General features: G+C 47.5%; 1 protein-coding gene across 1 annotated transcript in view; it reads left to right on the top strand.

Annotated features, from left to right (window-relative positions):
* Positions 1 to 26,730, top strand: part of smyd3 (SET and MYND domain containing 3) — a 1,321,352-nt gene that overhangs the window by 344,224 nt on the left and 950,398 nt on the right. Inside the window, exon 3 of the mRNA XM_070889200.1 lies at positions 23,029 to 23,136. Coding sequence (XP_070745301.1) covers positions 23,029 to 23,136 — 108 coding nt within the window. The remainder of the gene's footprint in view (positions 1 to 23,028; positions 23,137 to 26,730) is intronic.

Here is a 26,730-nt window from a genome sequence, read left to right as displayed (position 1 = left end):
ACAGATCTGCTAGCTCTTTAAAAATGGCAGACTCGTCAGGTGGGGGGTGGAAAACGCGAGTTTTTTTTCCCCACATGCGCAGAGGACGGGCCTCCGTTTTTCGGCGCTATCAATTAGCTCCACCCACAGAAGCTAAGGGGCTAGATTTTCCATTATTTTGGCATGCATAACGCCCACTTAACATCCATTTTAACACTGAAATGAGGTGTGACGTCCAGATACCGCCCATTTAGCCACAAAATGGAAACTGATGCCCATTTTTCGGACACTTATCGCCGAGCATTACTTTCGGCATGTACGTAACGCTGGGAAAAAATAATACTGCCTGCCTACTTTTTTTGGGCAGAATCATCAGAACGGGCGAACCCAATGCCCATATCGGCCAGCGCTACTTTCGGCACGTAATTAACACCGAGATTTAATAATACCGATCGTCCACTGTTTTTTGTCGTAAAGATTACATTTCCGAAACTAACACTCAGTATATCACCCATCCTTACTTTCGGCACCTCGCACACATCTCGCCGACAATATCGCTCGCCGAAAAAACCGCTGGGAAAAGTTGAACGAACCGGAACTACTCACAGCGGTATGGACGCCATGTTCTACATCACATGTCGCATCATTTAAAAGGCTGCTCTGCTTCAACCTCGGGGGAGTTCGGATGTACTCTGGAGGTCTTTGGAGGTGATGTGAACGTCTGAACAAACATCTTTTCACACTGTGGACGATTGGAATTTACTAGGTGTCTTAGTGGGGATATTCATTCTTTGTGAACAATCGGTGGAAAACAGATAGCTATTGGAATGGAGCCTGTCATTTCTCACCCTCTCTTGATGACCACTCACATGCTGCAGACTCAAGATGGCAGTAGGTACACTCGACAGCATCATGTGCCCAATGTAAGACGTGAGAGACTGATGAGGAGGACCAGATGTTGCACCCCTGCAAGTACAGGGAGAAGCAGTCTTACCGCAACTTGTGCGACACCACCTACCTTAGGAGACTGCGCTTCCACAAAGAGGTTATCAGTAAGATATGCCAGCTCAAAAGGGGAGATCTGCAGCCTGCCAGCACCATCAGGACTGCACTGTTCGCTGAGGTCAAGGTCACCACGGCACTTTCGTTCTACACGTCGGGTTCCTTTCAGGCCTCAGCTGGCGACATTTGCGGTATATCTCAGCACGCCACACTGCTGCATTAGACAGGTCACTGAAGCCTGTTACGCACGCAGGAGGGACTTGATCAGCTTCCCTATGACTAGGGAGGCTCAGACTGAGAGTGTTTTAGGATTCTACCGAATTACTAACTTCCCCAAGCTGCAGGGAGCAATAGACTCTACACACATCGCGATGCCGGCACCTTTTCAGGGTGCAGAGGTTTTCAGGAACCGCAAGGGATTCCACTCCATGAATGTGCAACTCATTGTCGACCACCAGCAAATTATTATGGCAGTGAATGCTAAATTCCCAGGCAGCATCCAGGATGCTCACATCCTGCGTGAGACCACTGTATCTGACTTGTTTAACAATCAGCCACAAGCTCAATGCTGGATGCTTGGTGACAAAGGATATGGCCTTGCCACCTGACTGATGACCCCCCCTGCGTGACACCCACACCGAAGCCGAGAAGCGATACAACGAGAGCCACTCACAATATCGTAGAGAAAACCATTGGAGTGTTTAAGCAGCGCTTTAGATGCCTAGACCGCTCAGGAGGCGAACTCCAATACCACCCTGAGCAGGTAGCTCAATTCGTGGTGGTGTGCTGCATGCTGCACAACTTGGCTATCAGGAAGGGACAAGAATTGCCAGACGGGTCTGACGGTTCACCTCAGGAGAGAGAGGAAGAGGAGGCCGAGGAGATGGACATTGATACCGGGCCAGACCATCAGGCTGACGCTGAAGCTATAGTATATGGAAAAAGAGTCAGACTGAACACTATGAGTTCAAAGTAAAGTGTGAGCTTAGTCTTTTATTGCAGGTCTCCAGAGTACCTCTCCAACCTGTGAAGCCTTCTTAAATACCTGTGCTCCCAAGGGATTATGGGATCCCTTGGGACTCCGGGGAATGAACCCTCTGGTGGCTGTACAGAGTAAATACAAATCCACATATTTAATAACATTCCCCCCCAAAGTCAATAGGGTAACTATTTACAATGTGAGTCGATCTGGGGCCCTTCTTGCCCTGGTTGATCGTCTCGGTGTGAAAGCTGGTGTTGTTGAATTATTTGTTGGGCCCTCGCTGGGCTGCTGTGCAGCTGGCCTTGCTGGGCTGCCTGGTGTGTTGGGCCCTGCTGGTCTGCTGTGAATGATGGGTTCTGCTTCATGGTCAACCGTGGTGTCAGTTGCCACTGGTGTGTATGTTGGGTGTTCAAAAAAGTTAGGGTCCAAGGTGGATTGCTCAGGGTAGTCCGTGAATCTGAGTTTGATTTGGTTTAAGTGTTTCCGGTGAATGAGTCCATTTGAAAGTTTGACCCGAAACACCCTGCTCCCCTCTTTGGTCACGACAGTGCCGGGAAGCCACTTGGGACCTTGTCTATAATTTAATACAAATACAGGATCATTGATTTCAATCTCGTGTGACACATTTGCGCTATCATGATATGCACTTTGTTGAAGCTGCCTGCTCTCTACCTGTTCATGTAGATCAGGGTGAACTAACGAGAGTCTTGTCTTAAGTGCGCTTTTCATGAGCAGTTCAAGTAGGATCCCAGTGAGTGAGTGAGGTCTCGTACGGTAGCTAAGCAGGACTCGGGATAGGCGAGTCTGCAGTGAGCCTTCAGTTACCCTCTTCAAGCTTGCTTGATGGTTTTCACTGCTCTCTCTGCCTGACCATTGGACGCTGGTTTAAACGGGGCAGATGTGACATGTTTGATCCCGTTACGGGTCATGAATTCTTTGAACTCAGCACTGGTAAAACATGGCCCGTTGTCGCTCACCAGAACATCGGGTAAGCCGTGAGTGGCAAACATGGCCCGCAGGCTTTCAGTAGTGGCAGTGGACGTGCTAGCCGACATTATCTCACATTCAATCCACTTGGAGTATGCGTCTACAACCACAAGGAATATTTTACCCAAGAACGGGCCTGCATAGTCGACGTGTACCCTAGACCACAGTTTGGAGGGCCAAGACCATAAACTTAGTGGTGCCTCCCTGGGTACATTGCTTAACTGCGAGTATGTATTACATCTGTGAACGCAGGACTCTAAGTCCACATCAATACCGGGTCACCACACGTTGGATCTGGCTATCGCTTTCATCATTACGATGCCTGGGTGGGTACTGTGGAGGTCATTGATGAAGGTGTCTCTGCCCTTCTTGGGGACCACTACTCGATTGCCCCACAGAAGGCAGTCTGCCTGTATAGACATTTCATCTTTGCGCCGCTGGAATAACTTTATCTCTTCCTGCATTTCCACTGGGACACTGGACCAGTTCCCTTGAAGCACACAGCTTTTGACTAGAGATAATGGGCCCAAGTTTCCACATGATTTGCGCCTGATTTTTAGGAGCAACTGGTGGAGAACGGACTATCTTAGAATTCGCAATTCTCCACATTTTTTTTTTCTGCAGTTCTAGTCAGGTAGAACAGTTCTACTTTGGAACAGAATTTTTTCTTCAAAAGGGGGCGTGTCCGGCCACTGACGCCTGATTTCAAAATTTCCACAGTGAAAATGTACTAAAGTAGAATGGAGCAAGTGAAGATTTTTGTAGAACTGAAAAAACCTGTTCTACACATTAAAAAATCAGGCGTCCAGAACGAGGAGGGGGGGGAAGGGAACTCATTAAATTCTACAATCAATCCTTATTTATACTTATACAAATATTATACAAATAAATCCAACCTGAATAAACATTTATAAGCAAAGAAAAGATTAAATAAACCATCTTCCTACCTGTGTGAAAGTGCTTCAGCCAGGAAGAATGGTGCAACAAGCCTCACAAAGCGAGGGAGCCGACCGAACGTGGGCGGGGGGGAGGAGGAAGCCGACCGAACGCGGGCGAGGGGGGGAGGAGGGAGCCGACGAACACGGGAGGGGGGGGGAAGGAAGAGAGCCAATGAACGCGGGAGGGAGGGAGGGAGGCAGCCGACTGAATGCGGGGGAGGGAGCCGACCGAACGCGGGCGGAAGGGAGGGAGCCTACCGAACGCGGGGGGGGGGAGGGAAGGGAGCTGACCGAATGCGGAGGGGGGGGGGGAGGGAAGGGAAGGGAGCCGACCGAACGCGGGGGGTGGAGGGGAGCCTACCGAACGCGGGGGGTGGAGGGGAGCCTACCGAACGCGGGGGGTGGGGGGGGAAGGAGGGGAGGAGGGGAGGGAGCCGACCGAACACGGGGGGGGGGGGAGGGAATGGAGCCGTTCCAGACGGCTGGCGGGAAAGAGAGAAGGCTGCAGGAAGCCTCAGAAATTGAGGCAAAAGGGGGAGGTCGTCGGGAAACGGCTGCCTCAACTTTCTGAGGCTTCCTGCATCCTTCTCACTGCTACAAGAAGCCTCTGTGCTGATGGCAATATACTTTTATTAAAAAATGTTCAAAAATTAAACTGCTACAAAGAACTACAAAAAATGGCCGAGTGCCAATGTTTTTTCACACTGAGCATGCGCGAACGCTCCAACGCGCACGCGCAGCGTTGCCGGCAGGAAAAAAACTAATTTAAATAGTACCCGCCCCCTCCCACTTACAAAATCGGCGCGAGTGTAGGCTCCGCCCCCCTGGGCGCCGCGCCAAACAGACAAGGAGCTGCAAAGCGCTCCAGAATCGCTCGTTTTTTTTCCAGCGCCGTTTTAGGCGCGAAAAACGGGCGCCCAGCTCAGAGGGGCGCCCGTTTTTTATCATGTGGAAACTTGGGCCCAATAAGGGGTCCTGGCTTGTCCAGGTTTTGATCACCGAAAGTGGTAGCTTATGCACCGCTCCATTGTAGGAGACCTTTGAGGTAGCACTGCCGATTACAGGAATCAGTTATTTTATGTAATTTCTTAGTTTCGTGCGAATTGGAGTTAAGACTGGCCTTGAGGCCTTGTTGCACCACAACCTTTCGAAAGTCTTTTTGCCCATGATGGACTGGCTTGCGCCCGTGTCCAGCTCCATTGACACCGGGAGTCCATCTAGTTCAACATTCAGTATTATCAGGGGACAATTCGTAGTGAATGTGTGTACCCCATGTATCTCTGCCTCCTCTATCTGAGGCTCTGTTTCGTCGTGATCTCCTCTGCAACCTGGTGGTTTGCAGGTTTAACAGGCTTAGCAGCTCGCCTGCATACTCGTTGGAGGTGTCCCATTGTTCCACAGCCCTTGCAAACGTAACCTGAATGAATGGAAACGATGATCACCCTCGCAGCGCCAACAAGGTGTTAATGGCCTTGCATTCATCATCCTTGATGGTGGACTCTGAGACATCTGCGGACGTGTAGCTGCAGCTATGTGTGACCTGCCCTGTACGTTATGCTTCGAAAACAACATCACTTTGTTCACAGTACTTGTAGCAGCACATGTGTGCGGAGAGATTTGCTTAGTATTGTCACTGGTGGCAATGAATGCTGAGCTATCGCTATGGCCTTACTCAAGGTTGGGGTCTCTACAGTCAAAAGTTTGCAAAGTATGGTTCGTGGCCAATGCCAAGTACGAAAATGTCTCTGAGCATGTGCAAATTTGCAATGTCCTGAAAGGCGTCTTAGCTCGGCGACATTACTCGCCACTTCCTGGCCTTCAGATCTTTTGTAGGTGTAGAACCAGTACCTCGCCATCAGAATGCTTGCCTTCGGGTTCAAATGCTCTCGGACCAGTGTGCACAACTTGTCGTATGATTTCTCCATGGGTTTCGCTGGAGTGAGCAGATTCTTCATGAGGCCATATGTTGGTGCCCACAGACGATAAGGAGGATCGCCCTTCGTTTGGCAGCACTCTCTTCCCCATCTAGCTCGATGGCCACGAAGTATTGGTCGAGTCGCTCCACGAAAGTTTCCCAATCATCTCCCTCCGAAAATTTCCCAGGATTCCCACTGTCCTCTGCATCTTTGGGTTCGCTGTCTGTATCTCGTCGCCAGTTGTAGTGTATGGAGAAAGAGTCAGACTGAGCACTGTGAGCTCAAAGTAAAGTGTGACCTTAGTCTTTTGTTGCAGGTCTCCAGAGTGCCTCTCCAATCTGTGAAGCCTTCTTAAATACCTGTGCTCCCAAGGGATTATGGGATCCCTTGGGATTCTGGGAAATGAGCCCTCTGGTGGCTGTACAGAGTAAATACAAGTCCACATATCTAATAGAACCCATGCCTCTGCTCCCCTGCAGACTGCAGGAAAGGGCCCGTGGTGGCATCATAGCTACAAGATTCTTACGTCAGGAGCTTATAAATGAGCGCTTTGCTTGAAAGAACGTTGGTGGTATTTACAAAGCTGACATACTGCTGCGTTTGCAGGTCGTATATCAATGGTGTGCATCATCTTGGTGACAGTTAAAGCTTAAGTTGTTTCAAGTTAAGTGTAATTATACCCTTTCATGTTAAGGAATCACCAGTGTGTAACGGTGCAGCTATCTGAGCCAATGCGCAACAAGGTTATGTTAAATAAAAAACATTTAATCTGACCATTTGTCTGAAATCATAAGTATATCTGTAAAAACCCCCCCGCCACAGCCCACAACAAATTTATCTCACTTGCATCATTACAATGGTCCCCATTTTCCGCAAAACAGAGCACAAATGCAAACCAACAAGGTAGCCCCCTCGCCCCTTGCCCCGACTCTCCCACCAAAATAGCAGCAGCAACCTAATAATATGCCCCAGACAACACCTGCGGCCATACACCTCACTTTCCTTCCCCCCCCCCCCACGCCTTCTCGCCGACTGGGGACGGTTTCGAGCGGGCCAGTGGACTGGCACTCAAGAGGGGCTACCAAGCTGCCTGTTGACGGCCCGGCCGAAACCAGGCGCATAATTGTTGGCCCGACATGGCAGTCGGCTCCCCAAAAAAAACATAGCAGCAGCTGCAGTAGATCCTCCCCTTTAATGGGAGCCGCACCGCCATTTTACAAGGACTATAGCCTCACTGCACTGGCAGAAAAAAGCAGCTTTTGGCACCGCATGACGGAAGCAATATTTTTTCGGCGGAATTTCGCAATCGGGGGCGGTGGGGGTGGGGTGGGGGGGAACATCAGCGGTCCGCGCACTTATGATGCACTTAGGATGGATTGACAGCAGCGGAGTGGTATGGGGGTAGCGGGTCAACGCCGGGTTACCGCAGGAGTGGAATTTAAGAAATGGCGGCCATTACACGAAAAATCGGCGGCCATTGCATTCCGCTGTGTGGCTATCGATTTACGGCGGTAGCAGGCCTTAAGGGAAGGGACAATTTCGGCCCCTTAGAACTGTAACATATCAAGAGACTGACTGCTGTAAAGTTTGTATTAAGTATGAGCATTGTTCCCTTTAAGCTGCGCGGCCGCACGGTGTTCAGGAATAATGGGGAAGAAAGTGGCCTCCTTTGTGCCTCCCGTTAGCGCCTCTGAGGGGTGATAACGAGGCGCTTGCGTACTGGCCCGGCGAAATTACCGACGCCCATGAACTTGCATGGCGGGTTAGCGCGGACACTGCACCTTATCGTCTCCATCTCCTGCGCCCCAAAGATCGTGACGCCATCCAGTGCACAGCGCCCCATTCTTGCCTTGGATCTTAAATTCGCTTCTGGCCCCTGCAGCATCGCTGGGCTTCAACAACGGCATCTGCAGGAGTTGTTGTGACCCCGGCCGGCTGCTTGGGGAGCAGTAATTAAAGGCATTGTTGGTCAGGTAGGCCAAAATTTTTATCTCACCCCTGTATGCTGTTTTTTCAATTTTTCCCATGCCGCGATTGAGCAGCCCTGCACTCTCTTTGGGCCCAATCCTGGCCATGACTTGCATCAATTTTTTTGGAGTAAGTTGTTTTTTCTGGCCTAAGTTTAAAAAATGCCATTTTCCCCAAAAAATTTGCTCCAGAGTAACTCAGGTATTTACGATTTTTTTTAGGTCAGTTATTTTTTCAAAAGGGGGCGTTCCCAGACACTTACGACAGTTTTGGCCATTTATGCCACTTTGGCCAGCAAAAACGTACTTCAAATGCATTTCGGTCAGCGTATGCTCTGAAAAACCTTGCGGGCAGTGAAGAAAAAGCAGCGCACAAAAGGGTGGACATTAGGGCAGGGATAGGGGAGGGAAGGGAACTGGAGAGGACCTCAACATCCAAGCACCAAACATTAATGAAAAGCTCAAACCGTTAAATACAATTCAAAAAGAAGTAAATCCTATCGGGAAAGGCAGCGGGCCAGCCTGTGCGTGAGGCCATTTGGCCTGGGATAGGGGAGGGAAGATGTGCACCGGAGGAATCGCAGCTCGTGAGTCTGGACGTCTCATCTCCCCCCCACCAAAAACTCTACTCCCCTCCCCCCAAACTCTCCTCCTCCTCCCCCCCCCCCCCGCCCAAAACTCTCCTCCTCCCACCCACCCCTGCAAAAACGCTCCTCCTTCCCCCCGCCAATCAAACGTTTCAAGCACAGCCACTAAATAAAAAACAAAAGCGAAGCCCTTACCTGCCCGGGAACTCAGTGGGCCAGCTGGCCGGTGCGGGAGTCCATTCGGCCAGGGATAGAGTGCGGTGAGATCGGGCGTCCCTTCGGCCTGGGATAGGGACTGCGAGCTTCAGGTCCTGCTCACAGCCCACAATTCGCGCTGGGAGGGCAGGAGCATGCGCGCAGCTCTCACTGAGCATGCGCGCAGGTGCCGGCAGTGATTTCTGCGCTGGCCTGTTGCTCCGCCGCCCTCCCCCCCCCCACCTCCTTCAGCCTCCACGCAGAGCAGCCAGGATGGGGCCCCTTTTTTCTGGCACCCTTTCCAGCCTGCAAAGTCGGCGCGCTTCAGGTCAGTGCGCCGAAAAAAGGGTTTGGGCAATGTTGGGCCCTTAGGATACATTAGGGCTCTTTTCGTGGATTGCAGTGTCGTTGCCCACCATTCCCATCCGGAAGCGGCAGAGCGTTGCACAATGTCCCGTGTGGCGCTGCCGGATTCACAGGCTCCTTCCCTCCTTTAAAGGGAAGGGCCAATGCTGAGGTGATTTGAAGGTAACATAAAAAATAGGTGCAGGAGTAAGCCATTCGCCCCTTCGAGCCTGCACCACCATCCATGATCTTATTCCATAGATTTTTGAAATAAAAAGTTAATTTTTTTTTAAAGTTTGTTTATGATATTTCAGCTTCTACCCGAATCCCATGTTTATGTCCCAATCTTTATTTTGCTGTCTGTAAAATTATACAAATTGAATGATAAAACCTGCTTGTTACTTCCTGGTTTGCTGTCTGGGAGTCTACTAAATGATGTCACAATTGCTGGATGCCAGAGATGACCTATAGATGGCACCAAAATGAAATTAACATTGGGTAAAGTGAAATCTGCGCCACAAAGACCACTAAAAGCTTGTGGGCAGCTTTCTTCGAGGTCAGCGGCGCTTGCCGTTACTTCGCCGCTGACTGCAAAATCCGGTCCAAAATGTGGAATCAGAAATAAAAACAGAAACTGCTGGAAATACTCAGCAGGTCAGGCAACATCTGTGGAGAGAGAAGCAGAGTTAACATTTCAGGTCGGTGACCTTTCATCAGAATTGGAGGGAGTGGGGTGGGGGGGGCGGAAAGAACAAAAAAGCAAGTCTATGATAGGGTTGAGGGCAGGAGTGATTCAATGATAAAAGAGGTGCTGTTGCAAAGCAAAATGGTAAGGGGGGCAAGTGAAGAAACATAAGATGGGTCCAGATGAGGTGTAAATAGTTGACGCAAAACCATTACCAGCACCTGCTATCTGAGAAAATGGGGGCGGTGGTAATGATCTAATGTTGTTGAACTCAATGTTGAGGGCAGAAGCTAGCAAAGTGCCCATTGGAAAAATGAGGTGCTGTTCCTCGAGCTTGCGGTGAGCCTCATTGGAACAATGTAGGAGGCCGAGGACAGAGAGGTGGGATTGCTTTATCTCAATTATTAATATCCAGAACAGGCTCTCATAAATGGACCAGTGCTCCATTCTCTCCAGAGTTTATTAGCATTATTTGAAGAGTACGGGCATATATCCAGGCACTTCAGCTCCTATATTTTCCCATTTACACAAAGTCACACTCCCTCTTCTATATTTTATAGATGTGAGGCATCTATCTTTTAATTCTGCAGTACTTCTTCAGTACGATTGCTTTATTTTCTCTACTTTTTAATCTTTTCCTTTCCTCCTGCTTCGAATGTTCTAATCATTTATGCATCGTTGTATTTTGATACGTTTTTTCTTTTGAATCATCTCTTGGCTATTTTTGAAAATATCAAATCTGTTTCAGATTTTGGAAGATTGGCTCAGGAAACATAAAGCAATGAAATCCCTGTGGTCTGGCAGCAATCCAACCCGTTTTATGTTGGTGAGCTGTGCTGACGTTTCTGGAGGTGGATACTGCGGTTAGAATCAGGCTGTAAAGTTCTGGCTGTTTTCAACTAACTCCACTCCATGACCCCTCATATTAAATGGGTGGTATTCATTAGATCTTGAGGCCTGACTTCAGATACTAAGAGCTATTTGTTTCCTTCTCTCTCTAGATTTCTTTAACCCTGATATTGCCACAATGTCTGGTGGAAAGAAAGAAAGACTTGCATTTATATAGCGCCTTTCATGACCACCGGACGTCTCAAGCGCTTTACAGCCAATGAAGTACTTTTAGGGTGTAGTCACTGCTGTAATGTGCGCAAATTGGCTGTCGCATTTCCCACATCAAGCTCCCACAAACAGCAATGTGATAATGACCAGATAATCTGTTTTTTGTTATGTTGATTGAGGGATAAATATTGGCCAGGACACCAGGGATAACTCCCCTGCTCGTCTTCGAAATAGTGGCATGGGATCTTTTATGTCCACCTGAGAGAGCAGACAGGGCCTCGGTTTACTGTCTCATCCGAAAGATGGGAAAGTTTGCAACCTTTTGTTTTTCAGCCAGGACCCCGGCACTGTACCGAAGAAATGAGGAGTTAGAAATTTTGAAAATAGTTTATTTTATTGTGCAAAAAAAAGACCACGAAGAAATAAACAGGTTAGCGGAATGGGCAAACAGGTGGCAGATGCAGGGAAGTGCAAGTCAGTACATTTTGATAGGAAAAAGCAAGGAACAGGAGTATCTACTCAATCGAGCGAAGCGACCTAGAAGTTCAAGTGAGTCATTTCCTGAAGGCAGGATCGCAGGTAGATAAAGAGACCAGTTTTATTAATAGGAAGATTGAGTAGAATGAAGAAGGAATGATAAATTTATACAAAACACTGGTTGGGCCACAATTAGAGTATTGTGTGCAGTTTTTTGAGCACTCTATTATAGAAGAGTCATTAAAGCCACAAAGCATATAGCATAGATTCACCAGAATGATGTCAGGAAGGGGGAAACTATAGCTATGAGGAAACACTTGAGATACTGGGACTATTTCCACTAGAGCAGCATAGGTTTAAAAGAGTTTTAATAGAGGTAGTGAAAACTGTTCAGGGTTATAACATGATTGAGCTGGAAAATGCAAACTCCCACAAACAACAATATGATAACGACCTGATAATCTGTTTTTTTAGTGATGTTGATTGAGGGATAAATATTGGCCCTGAGAGGGCAGACGGGGTCTCGGTTTAACGTCTTATCCGGACAGTGCAGCACTCCCTCAGCACTGCACTGAAGTGTCAGCCTAGATTTATGTGCTCAAGTTCCTGGAGTGGGACTTGAGCCCACAACCTTTTGACTCAGGCGAGTGTGCTAGCCACTGAGCCACAATGGCTAAATATTTGAATCAGATGAAGATACAGGACTATGGGGCGAGGCTAGGCCAGCGAGATTAGTTTTGCATCATTCTAGCCAAGACACGAAATGGCCTCTGTTGTTCTGTAAATAACCTATTATCTAATAAGCTAAGACTGTCCCTAGACAACTATTACTATTGAAGTGAGCAAGCTGCTGGATTGTTTGCTTTTGTTTTTGAGCAGAAAAATGGACAGCAGTTTAAAAGACCTGCTGAATAATTACAGTAAGAGTTATTTTTAAGAGGGAGATGTGTCGAAACATATTGCAATGTTTCCCGCCCTACGAGAGTGCGTCTTCCTCCAAAAGACGAGAGAAATTGCTGAGTAAGCCGCTCAATTAAGACGGATTTAAATCAGATTTGCACTAGATCCAAACATGATCTCAGCACACACTGGTATCATCAAAGTGTTGCTATTTCTCGCTAATTATTATAATAAAGCAGACTTTGATTTGTGTAAGTGGTGAGAGAAGAGGACAACTTGGTTCAACAGGGCAATGAAAGTAGACATGTTTCATGAAGGGTGGCACCAAAATACATATTGTTGTAGGATGCTGCCAAGTTTAAAATAATGGAGTAATGCTTCAACGTTTCATCATTCCCTGCAACAGATGACAGTTCCCAGAGAATGGAAGTGGAAGTGGCTTAAACAGCGTGCTTGGCAAGTTGGGGTCGTCTTATTACAGGAAAAGGAAAGACCAGGGACGAAAGAGAGCTTCTCCGCCTTCTCTACCCCATTCCCCGCCCCCCCCCCACCCCCCCACCACACATACACACATTAAAAAAAACAACAGACGCACTTTAAATTGGGGAATAGGGAATTCAGGAGAAACTTCTTTACCCAGAGAGTGCTGTGAATGTGGAACTCACTACCACAGGTTGAGGAGACGAGTGTAGATGCATTTAAGGGAAATCTAGATTAGCACAGGAAGGAGAAACAAATCGAAGGATATGCTGATGAGGTGAGAAGCAGAGTAGGTGGAAGGAGCCTCTGGTGAAGCATAAACATCAGGGATGGCGGGGTGGAGTTGGGGGGGAGCTGAGAATTGGGTGGGGTGTGGAACTGGGAGTTGGCGCAGAGGGCTGGGAGTCAGGGGCACATTCCCTGCTTGGCTGCTTTGGCGACATCGGCTACAGACAATCCCTCCCATATGTCTCAGGGCAGCTCCACTGCAAACACTGGTTTCCCCAGAGTAAGGTGACTCTCAATCCAGTTTAAAGCTACAAGTATTTTGTTCACAGTGAATCCTATAATTGATTTGAGCAGAGTGGTCGAGCAGGGAGAGAGAGCCCCCTTGAGCTTCTCCTTATGTTCAGTAAACTGCCCAAGGAGAGGCAAGTCCCACGCCAGATACTCGAGCACAAAAAAACAAGCTGACACTCCCAGTGCAGTACTGAGGGAGCGCTGTTGGAGGTGCCGCCTTTCAGATGAAATGATAAACGTCTGCCCTCTCCGGTGGACGTAAAAGGTCCCATGGCACTATTTTGAAGAAGAGCCAGGGGAGTTCTCCCTGGTGTCCTGGCTAATATTTATCCCTCAACCAACATCACTTTAAAAAAAAAAAGTTATCTGGTAATTATCGCATGGCTGTTTGTGGGAGCTTGCTGTGCTCAAATTGGTTGCCATGTTTCCTACATTATAACAGTGACTGCGCTTCAAAAAAAGTACTTCATGGCTGTAACGTGCTTCTGGACATCCTAAGGTTGTGAAAGCTGCTTTCTTTCTTGAGCATCACCTTATGTTGAGTCGATTGGCCAAGGATGAGCAAGTTCCCCACTTGAGCATCTCCATGCTGAACATAAAACTGAAGTCTCTGAAGAAAAAGGCCAGAGAAATTGGAAGGCAAAGCTGCAATTTCCTTCTATAAAAAAGAGAGTACTTTAAAACAAACGTCGTGCCTTCTAGACTTTAAATGTGCTATGTATTATTAAGATCAACACAGTTGTGAATGATGGTGCATTAGGGAGGGATCAAGTATCAGAGTGTGAGTCAGGCCATTAAAAGTTGGGGCCTCGCCCAGAAAGTGCAATACAGGCAGTTAGTAACTTGGCAGAAATATTAGGTTATCTGCAAAAAAATATAATTGGCTTGGATCAGGGTAGATGTTTTGCAGTTTGTATCGTCATCCTGTGGTTTGGGTTCGACAGTTACTACCTGCCTTCCTTTAAAAGTAGAAGAACGAGGCCCGTTTAAACACGCCTAAATTTAACCTAGGCCTTTCAAACTGAAGGTAACATTTGGAGCCTAACTCTGTCCATGTTTTGCTATTTACCATAAAATGGCCTTTTTTAAAAGTACTTTACTTCAATACCATACAAAATCTATGTTGGGTTATGATGTGGCTGTGTGCTCTGCATCGTATAAATGAGAACATGCAACCTCAATTTGGACAAAATTCAGAGGCTGGAAGTGGCCACTTTACTTTCCGATGGACTACGATTGCCGACTGAACAGGCAATCTAAAACCTACTGATTTGTTTGAAGGTTTTTGAGATGTTTTAAAATGATAACACTACATTGCAACATCTCGAAGTGCTGGGGCACAATGTTGGGTGGCACTGTGTCTCCCTTGCTTTTAGTGCTGGGCGGTTTTTCTCTTTCTTCAATATGGCATGTTGCAGCCCATCTATCTATAAATGTACCAGCCTTGCCTCCAGCATGCACGTCACATCATGTCGTCAAGCATCAAACGTCCCTGGGACTTAAAACTGAACTTATAAAACACCAAATATTCGACTGACTGAATGTTCTTATGTATTGGGCCATAATTTGCGGCCCCTGCCGGTTTGTATGAGGTGTGCACATGCCCATAGGGGCCGTGCAAGTTCAGGGTTTAGGCATGTGCTAAAATCGGAACTTGCGAGCTGTCAAGAATCTTCTTGACAGATCGCACGCATCCCCTGGAAAAGGGGCTCCGTGGGCGGAGAGTTGGGCTATTTGCCATAGTTTGATAGCATTTTATTTTAATGTATTTTTAATCATTTATACATTAAAAACCCTGTACAATAAAGTAAGTTTATTTTTAGCCCCTCTAAAACATGTAAACTTAGTTGTCAAAAAATTAAATTTGTGTTTTAAATATTTAACTAAATGCCATTTTAATTAATTTTAAATATGTAATAGTTTTATTTATTTGATGTCCAGAGGTATATTTTGGGGTATTCCCATTCATACTTATGGGAATTCCATACGTACGGAATCACCATTAGCATGAATGGGGATTCCCTTCTTTGTTTGGTTGGGCCATGTAATCCCAGGGGCGCTTGCGAACCGCATGCGCTCTTGAGATATGTGGGCCTCTCCACAGGACTACGCGCAGAGGCCCAGGAGCGCAAGTCTCCGTGGCAGAAGGTAAGTGCGTAGATGTTTTGTTGGTCAGAAGCTTCCGACCGCAAATTCAGCCCCATCCTTCTGGATCATATATTATAATAATAACGTGGCTTAGAAAAGTAATGACGTTTATGCAGAAGATTGAAGAAAGATGACTGCGATGGTTTGGGCAGGTTTCTCGAATGAAAACGGCTCGACTACCTTTCACGGCCCTGCACACGGAGGTACATGGAACAAGATGCCGAGGAAGACCAAGAGTGACCTGTCACAGAAAGGGATACAGGTGACCGAAGCGGCTGGGCTAGTTCAGAACTGACTGGAGTGAATTAATTTGTTGCTGCTGAGCTGACTGAAGGAATGTTAGTCGCAGTCGTAATGTTCAATAGAAAACTAGCACTTATACAGGCCTTTTAATTTAATAAAATGTCCATAACCACTTCACAGGGGCAATAAAACACCACGTTCTGATGGGAGGGGAGTTTTGGGGAGGTGACCAAAGGAATGGTCCAAGCAATAGGTTTTGAGGATGCTATTCCTTTTCCTTGAAAGAGCAGAGAGAGGATGAAAGAACTAAGAGAAGATGATCCAGAGAATGCAGCCAAGGTGAATGAAGATGGAGCAGGGAGAGGGTAGATGCGAATGAGGTCAGAGTTGCGAGTGGAGGGCACATGCGGGCATGTAGGGCTGGAACAGGTTGCATAGACGGAGAGGGGTGAGGTCATGGAAGGATTTGCAGTTGCTACTGAATTTTGAATTCAATGCATGGAAGCACGAGGAGCCATTGGGCTGCAGGCAGCAAACGACCAAACAGATTTTGTGAAGTTGTTTTGAGCTGCCATCTTGAATTTCTCCCCCGGCTGAAAACTGACTGTCAGAAGTAATGTAAGAAACTCATTGTAAAAGCAAATGCTGCTATTCTGAATAAAATGCTTGTTGTTCAAAGTGACCCGAATGATGTTGGTAAAAGGTTTTCTCACAGAGCCGTATTCATAGGTTGGAAACCAGAGACCCAACCTGGAGTAGTTGGCTGGAGCTTGAATTATTGGATTGAACTTTGTTTTATTTTATGTCTCTATAAATGCCTCGGGTCCTCCTGATTAAGCTGCAATCCATGTAATCAAGGCAGGTTCCTCCATCTTCATTTTTATTGGACTCACCGTCTCTGTTAAAGTTCTTATAGTTCAACCAGTTCCCCTGTGCTCTCTTCAGCAACCCGCCTGGAATCCATCACAGTCCGCCTGACATTCCCAGCTTCCTTCCCAACCCGAGTCCCGCTTCAACTGCGGTTATCGCAACAGCTCTTGCTATTTTCAGTTATTTTTCGACTATATTTGTGATTACAGTTGGCTTGTCTCCTATCTGTCTTAATCTGCCCAAGTGGTTCTGGACTACTTGTTTGCATGACTGTCCATGCTGAGTTCCCCTTGGCCAGTCGGCTTGCTCACCCAACCCAACTGCTTTCTGCTGCTTTTGCCCCAGCCTCCAACCAGCTATGTGCTTGCATGGCCAACTAAGCCATCCACTGGTACCTTATTGAAGAGGTTATTTATCCTTCATTGTGAACCTTGACTGTGATTGCTGGCAGACTTTCTGTCTATGGATGGAAATCACAGCCAAGCACAATCTTGTCCTCCCCTGGTATCCACACATGTACACTTCCATGAATGTTGTGTAGCCACCAATGTCAGCCATGGCTCAGTGGGTAGCACTCTTGCCTCCGAGTCAGAAGGTTGTGGGTTCAAGTCCCACTCCAGAGATTTGAGCACACGATCGAGGTTGACACTGCATTGTGGAGGTGCGTTCGGATGTGATGTTAAACCGAGGCCCTGTCTGCCTTCACAGATGGATGTAAAAGATCCCATGACATTATTCGAAGAAGAATAGGGATGTTCTCCCTGGTGTTCTAGCAATATATATTCCTGAATCAACATAATTAAAAACAGACGATCTGGTCATTGTTGTTCGTGGGAGCTTGCTGTGTGAAAATCGATTGCCCCGTTTCCTACAATGCAACAGTGGCTATTCTTCAAAAGTACTTCATTGGTTATAAAATGCTTTGGGATGTCCTGAGGTCGTGAAAGACGCTATATAAATGCAAGTTCTTTTATTTTAGTAATCGGGGATGGAACTTTTGGCCCATTTTCTCTTCTTCCCAATTGTGCCTGCTCATTCCCTGGCTCAGGAACTGAATTTACCGTAACAGATTTTTGTTGACTTGCAATTCATTACACCTGCTGTTACTTCAGTCATCATACATTTAATGCTATTTAACAGGTTAGCTCAGCAGTTTTACTGTCATTTCTGAAGATGCCATCTGCTCAATCGTTGAAACGTCAAGTTTTGTTAGGGTATAGAGGAGATTTACGAGGATGTTGCCAGGACTAGAGAATTTTAGCTATGAGGAAAGATTGGATAGGCTGGAGTTGTTTTCTTTGGAATAGAGGTGGTTGAGGGGAGACTTAATTGAGGTGTATATCATTATGAGGAGCCTGGATAGAGTGGATAGGAAGGACCTATTTCTCTTAGCAGAGGGGTCAACAACCAGGGGCATAGATTTAAAGTAAATGGTAGGAGGTTTTGAGGGAGTTGAGAATTTTTTTCACCCAGAGGGTGGTGGGGTCTGGAAGTCACTGCCTCAAAGAGCAGTAGAGGCAGAAATCCTCATCGCATTTAAAAATGACTTGGATGTGCACTTTCTAAGTGCTGCAACCGATAGGCTACGGACCAGGAGTTGGAAAGTGGGATTAGGCTAGATAGCTCTTTGTCGGCCGGTGCGGGCACGATGGGCCGAATGGCCTCCTCCTGTGCCGTAAATTTCTATGGTTGTATGATTCTATTTTTTGATCTTCACCTTTGTTGCCTTTTTCCCTTTTTCAAATAATTCTACAAGGGATGAGTCCATTGTGCTTTTTGACATCTTGCAAGAATAATATTTGATGCCATTCATGAAGCTTTTAAGAAGGAACACACTTTAAGAGATGCGCATTGAATCCAGCACTTAACTTCAGTTTTGCTTTGTTGAATAAATGCGACGTTCCTTCTGTGAATGCTACTTGGGCAGACTCCCTAATCTCTTCCTCTGTAATATTGATGACAAGTTTGGTGCTGTGATGGTCTTTGATTTTTTTTTTTCTTGCCTCTGTTGGATTCTTCCATTTACATTTCACTATGTTCCCTTTAATTTTGGAGTTGTTTGAATTTGCACAATCTAAGTGAGGTGACCTTATCTTCATCTGTTGCAGCTAAACCTCTCCGCCACTCTAGCTCTCTCTCCTCCTTAAAATCTTTGTCCGTATATCTCCTTATGTGGACTCTGTGTCAATTGTTTTATAATGCTCCTGTGAAGTGCCTTCGGACAGTTTACTACATTAAAGGCGTTTGTTTTAAATTTTAAAAACTGTTTGCAGTTTATTGAACCCATAAGCCGACTCTATACACTAGTACTTAATAGATTGTACTCCTGATTTTTACCTGTTTTTATCATTTATTTATTCACGGGATGTGGGTGTTGCTGGCAATTGAGCCACATTCTTGAATACAACAAAGTTAAGAGCCAACCACATTGCTGTGGGTCTGGAGTCACATATGGGCCAGGTTTCCTTTTCTAAAGGACATTAGTGAATCAGATGGGTTTTTACAACAATCCAGTAGTTTTTTTAATTTCAGATTTATGTAATTAACTGAATTTGAATTCCCCAACTGCCGTGGTGGGATTTCAACTCATGTCTCTGGATCATTAGTCCGGGCCTCTGGATTCCTAGTCCAGTAACATAACCACTATGTTATTACCCCTTTCTCCTCACACCTTTAATTATTTTAGTTGGCTCTATAAAGGGGTGGAGTCTCTGCTGCCTACACCAGTTCTCAATAGGGTTTTCTGATGTTTATGTATAACATAAGTATATATCCTGTATACTCAATGTACAGTTACATAAGACCACTGGATGTATCTTCACACTGTATACATTATGCCTGTACCACCAGAGGGTGCAACTGGTGGAGACCGAGGGGGTCACCTGTACACTACAGGTAACCAGGTATAAAAGGGAGCTCACCATACAGTGCCCTCACTCAGGAGCTGCAATAAATGGACTAAGGTCACAACAGTTCAAGTACAATACCTTACCTCGTGGAGTCATTACTAGAGTGCTTGTAGACACAATAACTGGCGACGAGATTATGAATTTCCACGCGAAAAATGACTAACCTTGGCAACTTTCAACAATTTGCCGATGAGAAGATTGGGATGCGTTTATGAAAAGGCTCGAACACTTTTTCATTGCGAACAACCTGGCGGGAGACACACCGACCTCGTTGGCTGATAAGCGCAGAGCTATCCTGCTCATCAGTCGTGGGCCCACCATCTATGGCCTTGTCAGGGACTTGCTAGCCCCAAAGAAGACAACAACCAAAACATAGATTGAGTAGACTGGGTCTTTACTCGTTGGAGTTCAGAAGGATGAGGGGTGATCTTATAGAAACATTTAAAATAATGAAAGGGATAGACAAGATAGAGGCAGAGAGGTTGTTTCCACTGGTCGGGGAGACTAGAACTAGGGGACACAGCCACAAAATACAGGGGAGCCAATTTAAAACCGAGTTGAGAAGGAATTTCTTCTCCCAGAGGGTTGTGAATCTGTGGGATTCTCTGCCCAAGGAAGCAGTTGAGGCTAGCTCATTGAATGTATTCAAGTCACAGATAGATAGATTTTTAACTAATAAGGGAATTAAGGGTTATGGGGAGTGGGCAGGTAAGTGGAGCTGAGTCCACGGCCAGATCAGCCATGATCTTGTTGAATGGCGGAGCAGGCTCGAGGGGCTAGATGGCCTACTCCTGTTCCTAATTCTTATGTTCTTATGTTATGTTCTTATGTATGCGGAGCTCGTAACGATGATACAGGAACAGCTCAAACCTAAAGAGAGCATCCTCACAGCCATACACCGGTTCTACAGACACCGGCGACCCGAAGGCCAAGAAATCGCAAAATATGCTGCAGACCTCAGACGATTGGCTGCACCATGTGATTTTGGCGACCACCTCACCGAAGCACTGCGTGACATCTTCGTTATTGGAATTGGCCACGAGGGCCTTCTCCACAGGCTGCTTTCTGCGGACACCACGGTCACCCTGCAGAAGGCAATTAACGTCAGCCAAACATTCATGGCCTCGGCCTGTGATTCCAAACGGATGATGACTCACCCGTAGGACTCTAACCTATCAAGTTCTGTGAACCGACTGGTGCCTTTTAAAGGTAAGGCTGCTGCAAGCTGTCTCTCTCAGGGTAGAGAGAACAGAAACCTTAGTCGCACAACCCTAAGTCCGCCACATGAGGCCAACCGGCCAGCCCCATGCTGCCGCTGTGGAGGGAATCACGGGGCCCACCAGTGCCACTACAAAGACTATACTTGCAAAGGCTGTAATGCGAAGGGCCATCTCCAGTGAATGTGTAAGAGAAATTTTACTCGCCGAGTCGCTCAAGAGTTGGCCGATCATCCGGACTCCGGCGCTGATGAAGAGGAAGAGAGAGTCCAGGAGGCAGCTCAGCTCCACGAAGAGGTGTACGGAGTGTTTACCTGCTCCATCGAGAGTTCTCCGTTGAAAATGGAAATCAACGGTGTTCCAGTCACGATAGAGATGGACACGGGGACGAGCCAATCGCTGATGAATCAGGCGGCCTTTGAGAAACTCTGGGACAGTCCAAGCAACTTACCTAAAATGATCCCGATCCAGGTGAAGCTGCTCACCTACACAAACGACACCATCCCAGTCGTTGGCAGCGTGGATGTCCAGGTATCCCATGGCGGCGCGATGCATAAGTTACCTTTGTGAATCGTTGCTGGTGATGGTCCAACGCTGCTAGGAAGAAGATGGATGAAACAAATCCAAATCTGTTGGAGCTGGGAAAACCTCCAAGGCCCGGTGATCGATGTCCTATGTGGCCCCAAATTTGGATCCAGCACAACACCTGAAAATCCAACCGTCCAACTCAACTGCGTGGAGACGACACAGACCGCTCAACCCAACTGCGAGATGATCCAGCCCAAACGACCCGACCTCACCTTCCAGGCTCCAGTGGCAGGACTCCGGAGGAAGAAGATCGGCGCAGAATAACTTCCTTGTGTCCATGGCAGAACCTGGGGAGAAAAGGATCACCGCAGCCTCCCTCGTGGAGAGAAAGAAGATGACGCCCGCACCACAAGGTGAAGCGCCTGAAGTAAAGATGGCCGCGACCAGACCATGAGGGGCAGCGTTGAGGGAGCAACACGTGATGCCGAGCAGCGAACTGGATTGGGGTAAAGATTGCAAGGCCCTCTTAAAGGAGACCGGCAACCCATCACAATTAAAGGGACAGTTCCACTCTTTGTACAGCGATGCTGGTTATACATGTAAAAGATGTAATTGACAAATGCGAATATGTAAAGACAACTATCAATGTCGACTCAGGCGATTGCAGTCGGAGCCAATATATTATGACAGTAAATGAAGAAATGATGTGCGATGCCGGGTTCTACATGTACGCCAACAAAATCAAGGACAACCTCTTGTCAGAAGCACCCAGGTCCAGCGGGCTACCCGATCATGTAGCCTGCGCCTCTGGGACCAATGTGATGCCCCAGGGAGCGTGGCCACACACACACGGAGCATACCAACTGCAGGGCCAGCAATCAGCGGACGGCAAAGGAACCACTGTTGGCACCCTGCCCCAGATCAGCTCTACCTCTCTGGTCACCAGGGCCAGTACTGGGAGCAAGAGGCTAGCACCCTCCAGCCCTCCCAACGGGTCCTCCCAATGGGATGACCAGGCTCCCACTACCGCTGAAGGGCAGCAGGGAGACACTGCAGCCCTCAAAGGGGGACAGGGAGGCCACATATTCCTGTGGCTCTGCCCACCACTAGGCAACGGCAAAGGCCCTGAGACTCAGCCAGGTGAGCGATCCGAGCCCACCCAGCTGGCAGGGGGCGCAGTGCTGCCATCAGACAACCTGGACACAGTCCAGTTACTCTGGAACTAGCATCCTCACCCACCTGCACCTATACCCCAGGGGCAAGACTGTGATACCACGTATGTACCTTACCTGTAAAATGTACTTCTTCCACTACTGCAAAACCCAAACAGTGATGTAATTATCCTATTTCTTCTTTTTTTCGGTTCTTTCCTTCTGTACATGTATGCACATGCAGGTGTAGAGCCACACACATGGTCTTTTGTTGGGGGGGGGGGGGTGGGGGAATGGATGTATGTAGCCATGGACACACATGGATCACACCCAGAACCCACCAAACCCCCACTGCAACCTCCAACCGTCCACTGCTGACCATTTCCTAATGTTGTGGAAATAAGGACTTGGGGATCTATAGGGAGAGAGCCAAGCCAAAGCATAGACAAGGTGCAAGGGCCTTGGCACTCAAGAGCACACAGTGCAACGGCCTGTGACACAAGACTTAGGGGGGAGTGATGTTGTGTATGTATAACATAAGTATATATCCTGTATACTCAATGTACAATTACATAAGACCACTGGATGTATCTTCACACTGTATACACTATGCCTGTACCACCAGAGGGTGCAACTGGTGGAGTCCTAGGGGTCACCTGTGCACTACAGGTAACCAGGTATAAAAGGAAGCTCACCATACAATACCCTCACTCAGGAGCTACAATAAATGGACTAAGGTTACAACAGTTCAAGTACAATACCTTACCTCGTGGAATCATTACTAGAGTGCTTGCAGACACAATATTTTCAACTGAAGGTGTTTTCTCTTTACAGATGCTAACTAGTCTGCCCTGTATTTCCAATTTATGTTTCAGATTTACAGCATTCATCAGTGTTATTTTGCCTGTTTAATCCTTACCTTAAATCTGTTTTTTTTGTTGCAGAAACTAGCTTGGCCAGACCACAAGCGTGAATGCAAGTGTTTGAAAAGTACCTATCCTAATGTTCCAACTGACATGGCTAGACTTGTTGCAAGAATAATCTTCAAATTGGTAAGTTTGATAATCAGCAAAGATAATTAGCTCAATTTAATATAAAGGAGTTTGGCATATTTGTAAAGGGATTCACTTGTAGATTCACTTGCAGATTACTGCACGGACATGATGGGCCGGAATGGCCTCCTCCTGCGCTGCAAATTTCTATGTTTCTAAGATTGAGAGGAGATTTGATAGAGGTGTTCAAAATCATAAGGTGTCTGGACCGAGTAGATGGAGAGAAACTGTTCCCATTGGCAAAAGGGTCGAGAACCAGAGGACACAGATTTAAAGTGATTGGCAAAAGAACCAAAGGCGTAAGGAAAAACTTTTTTATGCAATGAGTGGTTAAGATCTGGAATGCACTGCCTGAAAGTAGGTGGAGGCAGACTCAATTTTATCTTTCAAAAAGGAGCTGGATAAATATCTGAAGGAAAAAAATTGCAGGTCTACAGGGAGAGGGCAGGGGAGTGGGACGAGCTGAGAGTCGGCGTGGGCACGACAGGCCAAATAGCCTTCTTCCTTGCTGTAACCATTCTATGGGCCCAAGTTTCGAGCCGTGCCTAGAACGGCGCAGTCCCGACCTGGACGCCCGTTTTTCGCGCCACAAAGTGCGCCTAAAAAAACCCTCAGTATACTCCACCTCCTTGCAGGTCCTCTGGCCCTCGGCGCAGCGCAGCAGGAGCTGTAGGGGGCGGAGCCAGGTCCCTGCGCTGAAAACAGTGCCGGGACCTCTGCACATGCGCACTGCAGTGGGCACGCAAGTGCAGTAGCTCCAGGCGCCTAACTGTGTGGGAGGGGCCCGAAGCACGCAGCCCCTAGCCCTGGCCGAATGGCGTCACTGGGGCTGCGTGAATAAGGCTCCTCCCACGGCCAGCTCCTGCTTCCTCCCAACTCCCGCTCCTGCTTCCCCCCCCCCGGACCCGACCCGACCCGACCCGCCTGTCGCTGCTGCTCCTGCTTCCCCACCGCACCCCCCCCCCCGACTCGAAGCATCTGCCGCTCCCGCTCCCACCCGACTCTACTCCCGCCCCCGGACTGGATCCGACCTGACCTCCCCCTCCCCGACCTCCCCCTCCCCAACCTCCCCCCCCCCCGCTCCGACCTCCCCCCCCATCCCTGATCTGCCCCCCCCCCTCCCCGACCTGACCTCCCTCCCTCTTCCCCCCCCCTCCCCCCTCCCTCCCTCTCCCTCCCTCCCCCTCCCTCTCTCTTCCCCCCCCCCCCCCCACGTCGACCCGAACCGAACCGAACCTCCCCGACCCTCCCCGACCCAACGCCACCTACCTCTGGTGCTGGGGACAGGCCCTGCCTGAAATCTCGGGCCCGGCCCGTTCAGCCTTCGGTCCCGACGGCAAACCGCTTCCTAAAGGCCTGCCTGAAGAACTTTCACACAGGTAGGAACATGGTTTATTTAATCTTTTCTTTGCTTATAAATTTTTATTCAGGTTGGATTTATTAGTATAATATTTGTATAAGTATAACTAAGGATTTATTGTAGAATTTAATGACTTCCCTTCTCCCCCCCTCCCCTCCCCACCTAGTTCTGGACGCCTAATTTGTAACCTGCGCCTGATTTTTTAATGTGTAGAACAGGTTTTTTCAGTTCTACAAAAATCTTCACTTGCTCCATTCTAAGTTAGTTTGGAGTACGTTTTCACTGTGGAAACTTTCAAATCAGGCGTCAGTGGCCGGACACGCCCCCTTTTGAAGAAAAAATTCTGTTCCAAAGTGGAACTGTTCTACCTGACTAGAACTGTTGAAAAAAAAATGTGGAGAATTGCGATTTCTAAGATAGTCCGTTCTGCACCAGTTGCTCCTAAAAATCAGGCGCAAATCATGTGGAAACTTGGGCCCAAAGATTCTAACTACGGGACCAATACTTTTCAACTGTACCTCCGCTTGTCTATTGTCCGTGAAAAAATACGCTTCCTTACTGGATTTCCTTGCGTTCTTTTGATGGAGAACAAGAAAAAGCAGGAGAATAACATTGAATCATAGCTTGGTCAATATCTCACAGCCAGGCAGGCCTAGAAATGGAGGCCCAAGAGGGACATGGAGCATCAAGTCTGCCAAAGACCAAAGGTGACTAGGAGTTGGCTGGCAAAGGGCTCATGGCCCTTGGTCAGCAGCCCTAAAGGTTACATATAAACCTATGAACAATGACGGAAAAGCAAAGAGCACCCAGCCCAACCAATCTGCCACACCACAACTGCAACACCCCTTATACTAAAACATTCTACGCTCCACACCAACCAGAGCCATATGATCTCCTGGGAGAGGCAAAAACCAGCTAAAAACCCAGGCCAATTTAGGGAGAAAAATCTGGGAAAATTCCTCTCCAACCCATCCAAGTGATCAAAACCAGTCCAGGAGATCACCCTGGCCGTATTCTATTCCCTGGAGTACTTACCATTATATCTGCTCTGTCCAACAAAAGCTCATCCAGTCTAATCCCAATTACCAGCTCTAGGTCCATAACCCTGCAGGTTACGGCACTTTAAGTGCCCATCCAACCATCTCTTAAAAGTGGTGAGGGTTTCTGCATCCACCACTCTTCCAGGCAGCGAGTTCCAGATCCCCACAACCCTCTGTGTAAACAAGCCCCGCCTCATATCCCCTCTAAACCTTCCACCAACCATCTTAAAACTATGCCCCCTTGTAAATAGACCCCTCCACCAATGGAAATAGACCCTTACTATCCACTATGTCCAGGCCCCTCAATATTTTGTTCACCTCAATGAGGTCTCCTCACAACCTCCTCTGTTCCAATGAGAACAAACCCAGCCTATCCAATCTGTCCTCATATCTAAGATTTTCCATTCCAGGCAGCATCCTAGTAAATATCCTCTGCACGCTCTCTAGTGCAATCACGTCCTTCCTATAATATGGCGACCAGAACTGCACGCAAATACTCCAGCTGTGGCCTAACCAAAGTATTATACAATTTAAGCATAACCTCCCTGCTCTTATATTCTATGTCTCGGCCAATAAAGGCAAGCATTCCGTATGCCTTCTTAACCACCTTATCTACCTGGCCTGCTACTTTCAGGGATCTGTGGACAAGCACTCCAAGGTCCCTTTGTTCATCTACACTATTTAGTGGCCTGTCGCTTAATGTGTATACCCTTTCCTTATTAGCCCTCCCAAAGTGCATCACCTCACACTTCTCTGAATTAAATTCCATCGCCACTGCTCTGCCCACCTGACCAGTAGATTGATATCCTGCAGCCCATGACTTTCCTCTTCATTATTAACCACACACCCAATTTTAGTGTCGCCTGCAAACTTCTTAACCATACTCCCTATATTCATATCTAAATCATTGATATATACCACAAAAAGCAAGGGTCTCAGTACTGAACCCTACGGAACCCCACTGGAAACATCCTCCCAGTCACAAAACCATCCATCAATCATTACCCTTTGCTTCCTCCCTCCAAGCCAATTTTGGATCCAACTTGACACTTTACCCTGTATTCCATGGGCTTTAACCTTCATGATCAGTATACCATGTGGGACCTTATCAAAAGCTTTGTTAAAGTCCATATATACTACATCGTACGCACCACCCTCATCGACCCTCTTGGTTACCTCCTCAAAAAATTCAAT

The sequence above is a fragment of the Pristiophorus japonicus genome, chromosome 9 (assembly GCF_044704955.1).
Source record: "Pristiophorus japonicus isolate sPriJap1 chromosome 9, sPriJap1.hap1, whole genome shotgun sequence".
Classification (NCBI taxonomy): domain Eukaryota; kingdom Metazoa; phylum Chordata; class Chondrichthyes; family Pristiophoridae; genus Pristiophorus; species Pristiophorus japonicus.
This window is presented reverse-complemented; position numbering and strand designations above follow the sequence as displayed.